This window comes from Phyllobates terribilis, unplaced genomic scaffold (genome assembly GCF_046119375.1).
Source record: "Phyllobates terribilis strain yellow unplaced genomic scaffold, ASM4611937v1 Scaffold_11__3_contigs__length_659146591, whole genome shotgun sequence".
NCBI lineage: Eukaryota > Metazoa > Chordata > Amphibia > Anura > Dendrobatidae > Phyllobates > Phyllobates terribilis.
This window is the reverse complement of record NW_027362771.1, coordinates 622,785,261-622,792,870: the sequence shown is the minus strand read 5'-3', so window position 1 is coordinate 622,792,870 and position 7,610 is coordinate 622,785,261. Positions and strand designations below refer to the sequence as shown.

The window sequence follows — 7,610 nt, the reverse complement described above, 5'->3', positions numbered from 1 at the left end:
GGTGGTCTATAATGGTCCATGGTTCTTGATCTTGTGGATGGAGCTGCCCACAGCATAGAGAAAGTAGGTGTTGAATGACTTTTTGCGATGGGGCACCACAATGGTCCTACTATATCAACCAATGTTGCTCTATGTCTTTCTTGACTCCACTAACATTAGACAAACAAATAGCTGCTTGATTGTCTTCATGGATTTAAAAGGAGTCTGTCAGCACATAATGGCTGTTCAAACCAAGTAGAGTCGCTTGGTGCACCCTTGGTGTGGCCAAGCAGTTCAGTGCACCTTCCCACCTTCTTTTTTTCTATCTTTCTCTTTCCTTCCCTGATAGTATAAAGCCAGAACTGTCAATCAAAATAGATGAGGGCAGAGATAAAGGGAAAACAAGTAGGCGGGAAGTTGCACTGAACTTTTGCCACACCAAGTGTGGACACTTGCCGGCTCACCAAGGCAGCTAATCAAAAGAAGAGCAGTGGATGTCATTAGATAAGAGGCCGTTCCAAGATCTTTTGTCAGATATACCCGGGTTAATAATGTGGCCAAAAGACTGGGTCCTATAAATCTACTCTACTCAGTACCTATTACCCAGAACCATGAGGTATCCATCAAACACTTTCTTTAACATTTTTTGGCATTATGTTTCTCTTTTACATTCTTATATTTACATGTGTCGTAGTGTTCAGATTTGGTCGCAGCAATAAAATGAAACATTTGGGGAGAAACATGCAGATGACTAGAGACCAGCTCGAAGATAAGATGGCAAAAACTTCCATGGCCACGGTGTATTTTCCTCGTGAACTTAGAGAAGCTGGTACATAGGACATCCACACACTAACAAAAGCCAACATGCTGAAAGTTATATAAGTGGCCTCATTGAAAGTATCAGGTAGTCTTCGAGCTACAAAAGCAACGAAGAAGCTGATGAAAGCCAAGAGGCCAAGATATCCCAGCATGCACCAGAAAGCAAGCGCAGATCCCTCATTGCATTCAACAATGATCAGACTGGGAAGGTCATGAACATTGTATTGTGGAAATGGAGGTGCTAAGACTAGCCATGTGATACACAATATACATTGTAGGAAGACACAGATAAAAATGAGAATATAAGAAAAACTAATTTTGGAGAATCTTTGAAGTCTACTACAAGGTTGAATTGCCAAAAAAGCAAAAACAACCATAAGTGTTTTGGCTAAAATGCAAGCAATACAAAGAGAGAAGACAATTCCAAATGTTATCTGGCGTAGAAGACACTTCTCCGAATTAGGGTAACCAATAAAAAACAAAGCTGAGATGAAGCAGAAGGACAAGCATATCAGGAGAAGCCAACTTAAAGAGAAGTTGTTGGCTTTGACTATAGGGGTGGATTTATGTCGGATGAAGAGCTTTAGGATGGCAATTGGAACTAAAGAAGAAGCAAGGCTGATGGACGCCAAGGTTGAACCCAGCACATCGTTATAAGACAGGAACTCTATCGCCTTGTGAAGACATCTTGACTTCTCTGCATTAGGCCACTCATTCCATGGGCATTGGTGGCAGTTAGCTACATCTAAAATGTAACAAAAAATTCACTAGTTAATCAAAAAGCATATACCCACCTAGCTTCAGCTAATTTCATACTCCTCAAATTTAAGGGGGTTACCCAAGAAAAAATGAATTGCAAAAAATCATTCAACTCTCTAATCCTCACCAATCCAGCACAGAAATTCCAATGGTCTCCCTGGGTCTTTGTATTCAAGTGGCGTCAATTGACCCCTACAGACAATCAGTCATATCATGATTCCCATTGGTAAATGGTGATGCCAGTAACAAAGCACATGACCACTTAGACCACTAATTGGTCCCAGTAGTCACATGTCAGCAGCTTGCATATAAAATATTTGAGGGGCTGCTTATGCTTCTGTACTGGATCGGCAGGGAATTGAAGAAGTTAGTGATATTTTTTGCTATTTTTATAGCTTTTGCTACTGTTTGTTTTCTTTTCAAAGGTAAGATAATTTCTTTTAGTTTAAATGACCACTCATGACTACAAGATGTTTTATAACATATTGACACTTCAATGGCTTACTAATACAACTTGGTATAGTGTATTTATTTACCTGTCTGATTGGAGATCTCTCCTTGAGGACAAGGAATGCAATGAAAGCAGCAGACGGGTTCTTTTTCTATGCTTGTCTTCCGATAACCAAAAGGACACCTCGGACTACAGATGGAAGAAGGTGCCTGATGGAAAGCCAAGACTACTAGTTTCTAAACTTATAATAATGTTATCTTCAACTTTCCTACACAACACAATCTGTGCATATTCATGTCATAAATCTACTATTATTAAAACTATTGATTATAGTCACAGATTGTAAAAAACTCAATTATAATAATAATTCCACCAGTCCCACCTCCTGACCTTCACCAGTCCAATATAGGGCACTTGAATTGATGGTAAATATTCTAGAAGCGGTGGTGTCGTAACTTCCTACTTTGACCTTCTTTATGGCTTCATCTGGTCCTTGCATCCAGTTCACAATGTCATAGACTGCAGGAGGGTCTCCATTTTCATCAAAAAAAAGCTCTCTCCCACTGGTAAGTGTCAGTCTTACTCTCTTCATATACTTTAGGAGCTGTAAAACAATATATAGCAAGAAAAAAGTGGTTGTTCTCTTTAGATAATTACGGTTTGTTTGAAGGATCTCCCAACAATAGGTCGATCACACATTGCTGGGAAATATAATGGACAGCATTAGTCTGATTAGCTTAGGGAGCAAGTTTTAATTTTCCTGCAGCATCTCCACAGGTGAAAATAATCATTATATTATAAGCTATTAAAAAAAGGGCCGTCCATGTAATGCATGGATTTGCTGGGTCCTCCAGAGAGATGTTCTTTGTAGTTCATCTCCTATCTATATGATGGCTGAGCACTATGATATGAAGTGAAGATTTAGCAGATACATGTGGGCCCTGATGCCATAGCAAGACCAGCAGCCCTTTTGCCACATAAGAAGTCACTAATATTATAAATGTGCTCACCATGAGACATGAATACTTATACCATTATGCCTCCTTATATTACACAAAATATTGACCCTAGTTCAATAGATCTGCTCCTGAGCCAGTTAAGGATATATTTGGTGGGAGAGCTCAATTAATGAACCCGACCATGGCACCATATTACTTATAACACACTGGTCGGCCAGTCCGACCCTAGAGTCAGAATCAATGACAGTGCTATTGTTGGAAACCCAAACCCGGGCCTCCATTGTCTGATTTGGCACAGGTCACTCTGCTTAGAAGGTCCTAAGGATATTCTGCTTAGTACCTTTTCATCCATACAAGGAGATCTGAGCTTCAATGTAGGGGCCTATGGGTTGTGTCTACATTGTAGGTACTGGTGGATTGAGTTGAGGGTAGAATGTTTCTCAAGCTGGGTCAATACCAGAGAATTACTGAATGAGAAGCCAGAGATCTGGCCAGAGGGAAAAGCAAATGAAAAGACTAGGGAGTCAAGCAGACATGAGACAGAAGAGGTGTTAAACAGTTCAGGATCACATACAATAAAGAATCAAGGTATAAAAAAGAGGAGTAGTTGGTTTAAGAGCGAGGTCATAATTTCTAGGGTCAATAAAATATACAGTGCACCAGGAACAGAGATAACAATACAATAAGGCTATGTGCCCACGATGCAGAAATGCTCTGGATTTTTCCTGAGCGTTTCTGCATCTCCCTGGCAGAAAAAACGCATGCGGATTGTACATGCGGCTTGTACATGCGGCTTGTACATGCGGATTGTACATGCGTTTTCCTGCCAGGGACAAGCGGAAGTGAAGTGTTCTTCACATGCATTTCCGCATGCGGGTTGACAAGCGCTTTCCAAGCAATTTTAGCATTACTTAGAAATAGAGATGAGCGTTGTTCTACTCGAACTGTTCGCCAATCTCAAATTCGAGCTGTTTTGGGCGGTGTTCGAGCCGTTCGGCGATCACGAACGATTTGAGAAAAATTCGGCTGTTAGAGGTTATGTTCGATAACTGTTCGTGCACCAAAATCATAACTGGATTTTTTCTCAATAATGATGAAAATTAATGTTAATACGCAGTTTGAGTGTACAGCGGGGTGGGGGGAGGGGCAGGGGATGGATCTCTGCAGGAATAATGAAGATCTCCATTTTTTTTTCTCTTTCCCGCATTTACAGTGGGGAGGTGCAATCTGTCAGCCTATCAGCAGCGCACACACGGAGCGAAGTGTTTTTTTTCACACAAGCAAGGGCATGTGTCATTGGCAGTGTATGTCACATGTCCTTGCCCTATAAGACCAAGCCATTTTCCCCGTCGCCACCATTTTCTCACTGCTGCAGCTGCGTGTTAGACGGCACCGCTGTTGCTGTGTGCGCTATAACTTGTTAATTTCAAGCCAATTTTCGCACAAATCTACAGATAGCTTGGGAGTAGGGAATAGTTGTGATTGCAGTCCTTTTAAGGACTAGGTTACAGCATTTCCTACGACTTTTATCAGGCAGGTCTGTGCTCTTAAATCGATAGATTGTGGGAGTAAAGACTAATTGTAATTGCAGTCCTTTTCAGGACTAGGTTACATCAGTTCCTATCAGTTTTTGCCAGGCAAATCTGTGCCAGTGCTGTGCAAGTTTTTTTCACAGCATTTGGCTGAATCTAGCAAAGCTAATCCTTTTTGGCCTATTGCAGAGTGTGTTAGTCAGTGGAGTAGCCTATCTGTGTTGCAAGATATACCACCTGTGTATAGAATACCAATTTTTTTACTGCACCTAGTGAAGTAAAATCTTTTGGGCATAGCATCATTCTATTAGTCCATCTATACTGACCTCCATCAGGTTGCAAACTGAATATAATTTTTTTCTGCATCTAGCTCTGAAAAAATATTTGGGCTTCTAGCAGTGTGTGGGACTTGTTCTATTAGTCCATCTATACTGACCTCCATCAGGTTGCAAATTGAATATAATTTTTTTCTGCATCTAGCTCTGAAAAAATATTTGGGCTTCTAGCAGTGTGTGGGACTTGTTCTATTAGTCCATCTATACTGACCTCCATCAGGTTGCAAACTGAATATAATTTTTTTCTGCATCTAGCTCTGAAAAAATATTTGGCCTTCTAGCAGTGTGTGGGACTTGTTCTATTAGTCCATCTATCCTGACCTACATCACGCTGCAAATTCAAAATAATTTTTTGTCTGCATCTAGCTCTGAAAAAATATTTGGCCTTCTAGCAGTGTGTGGGACTTTCTCTATTAGTCCATCTATACTGACCTCCAGCAGGTTGCAAATTAAAAATAATTTTTGTCTGCATCTACCTGTGAAAAAATATTTGGGCTTCTAGCTGTGTGTGGGACTTGTTCTATTAGTCCATCTATACTGACCTCCATCAGGTTGCAAACTGAATATAATTTTTTTCTGCATCAAGCTCTGAAAAAATATTTGGCCTTCTAGCAGTGTGTGGGACTTTCTCTATTAGTCCATCTATACTGACCTCCATCAGGTTGCAAATTAAAAATAATTTTTATCTGCATCTAGCTCTGAAAAAATATTTGGCCTTCTAGCAGTGTGTGGGACTTTCTCTATTAGTCCATCTATACTGACCTCCATCAGGTTGCAAATTAAAAATAATTTTTATCTGCATCTAGCTCTGAAAAAATATTTGGCCTTCTAGCAGTGTGTGCGACTTTCTCTATTAGTCCATCTATACTGACCTCCATCAGGTTGCAAATTAAAAATCATTTTTATCTGCATCTAGCTCTGAAAAAATATTTGGCCTTCTAGCTGTGTGTGGGACTTTCTCTATTAGTCCATCTGTACTGACCTCCATCAGGTTGCAAACTAAAAATATTTTTTATCTGCATCTAGCTCTGAAAAAATATTTGGCCTTCTAGCAGTGTGTGGGACTTTCTCTATTAGTCCATCTATACTGACCTCCATCAGGTTGCAAATTAAAAATAATTTTTATCTACATCTAGCTCTGAAAAAATATTTGGCCTTCTAGCAGTGTGTGGGACTTTCTCTATTAGTCCATCTATACTGACCTCCATCAGGTTGCAAATTAAAAATCATTTTTATCTGCATCTAGCTCTGAAAAAATATTTGGCCTTCTAGCTGTGTGTGGGACTTTCTCTATTAGTCCATCTATACTGACCTCCATCAGGTTGCAAATTAAAAATAATTTTTATCTGCATCTAGCTCTGAAAAAATATTTGGCCTTCTAGCAGTGTGTGGGACTTTCTCTATTAGTCCATCTATACTGACCTCCATCAGGTTGCAAATTAAAAATAATTTTTATCTGCATCTACCTCTGAAAAAATATTTGGGCTTCTAGCTGTGTGTGGGACTTGTTCTATTAGTCCATCTATACTGACCTCCATCAGGTTGCAAACTGAATATAATTTTTTTCTGCATCTAGCTCTGAAAAAATATTTGGCCTTCTAGCAGTGTGTGGGACTTTCTCTATTAGTCCATCTATACTGACCTCCATCAGGTTGCAAATTAAAAATAATTTTTATCTGCATCTAGCTCTGAAAAAATATTTGGCCTTCTAGCAGTGTGTGGGACTTTCTTTATTAGTCCATCTATACTGACCTCCATCAGGTTGCAAACTGAATATATTTTTTTCTGCATCTACCTCTGAAAAAATATTGGGCTTCTAGCTGTGTGTGGGACTTGTTCTATTAATCCATCTATACAGACCTCCATCAGGTTGCAAACTGAATATAATTTTTTTCTGCATCTACCTCTGAAAAAATATTTGGGCTTCAAGCTGTGTGTGGGACTTGTTCTATTAGTCCATCTATACTGACCTCCATCAGGTTGCAAACTGAATATATTTTTTTTCTGCATCTACCTCTGAAAAAATATTGGGCTTCGAGCTGTGTGTGGGACTTGTTCTATTAATCCATCTATACAGACCTCCATCAGGTTGCAAACTGAATATAATTTTTTTCTGCATCTACCTCTGAAAAAATATTTCGGCTTCTAGCTGTGTGTGGGACTTGTTCTATTAGTCCATCTATACTGACCTCCATCAGGTTGCAAACTGAATATAATTTTTTTCTGCATCAAGCTCTGAAAAAATATTTGGCCTTCTAGCAGTGTGTGGGACTTTCTCTATTAGTCCATCTATACTGACCTCCATCAGGTTGCAAATTAAAAATAATTTTTATCTGCATCTAGCTCTGAAAAAATATTTGGCCTTCTAGCAGTGTGTGGGACTTTCTCTATTAGTCCATCTATACTGACCTCCCTCAGGTTGCAAATTAAAAATAATTTTTATCTGCATCTAGCTCTGAAAAAATATTTGGCCTTCTAGCAGTGTGTGCGACTTTCTCTATTAGTCCATCTATACTGACCTCCATCAGGTTGCAAATTAAAAATCATTTTTATCTGCATCTAGCTCTGAAAAAATATTTGGCCTTCTAGCTGTGTGTGGGACTTTCTCTATTAGTCCATCTGTACTGACCTCCATCAGGTTGCAAACTAAAAATATTTTTTATCTGCATCTAGCTCTGAAAAAATATTTGGCCTTCTAGCAGTGTGTGGGACTTTCTCTATTAGTCCATCTATACTGACCTCCATCAGGTTGCAAATTAAAAATAATTTTTATCTA

The 7,610-nt window shown here is 39.3% G+C and overlaps 1 protein-coding gene across 1 annotated transcript in view; it reads right to left on the bottom strand.

Moving 5' to 3' along the window:
- Positions 1-644: 644 nt before the first annotated feature.
- LOC141167419 (extracellular calcium-sensing receptor-like) overlaps positions 645-7,610 on the bottom strand; it is a 34,873-nt gene continuing 27,907 nt past the window's right edge. Inside the window, exons 6-8 of the mRNA XM_073654824.1 lie at positions 2,472-2,612; positions 2,094-2,217; positions 645-1,543 (exon numbers count right to left, since the gene is read on the bottom strand). Of these exons, the coding sequence (XP_073510925.1) occupies positions 645-1,543; positions 2,094-2,217; positions 2,472-2,612 (1,164 nt within the window). The remainder of the gene's footprint in view (positions 1,544-2,093; positions 2,218-2,471; positions 2,613-7,610) is intronic.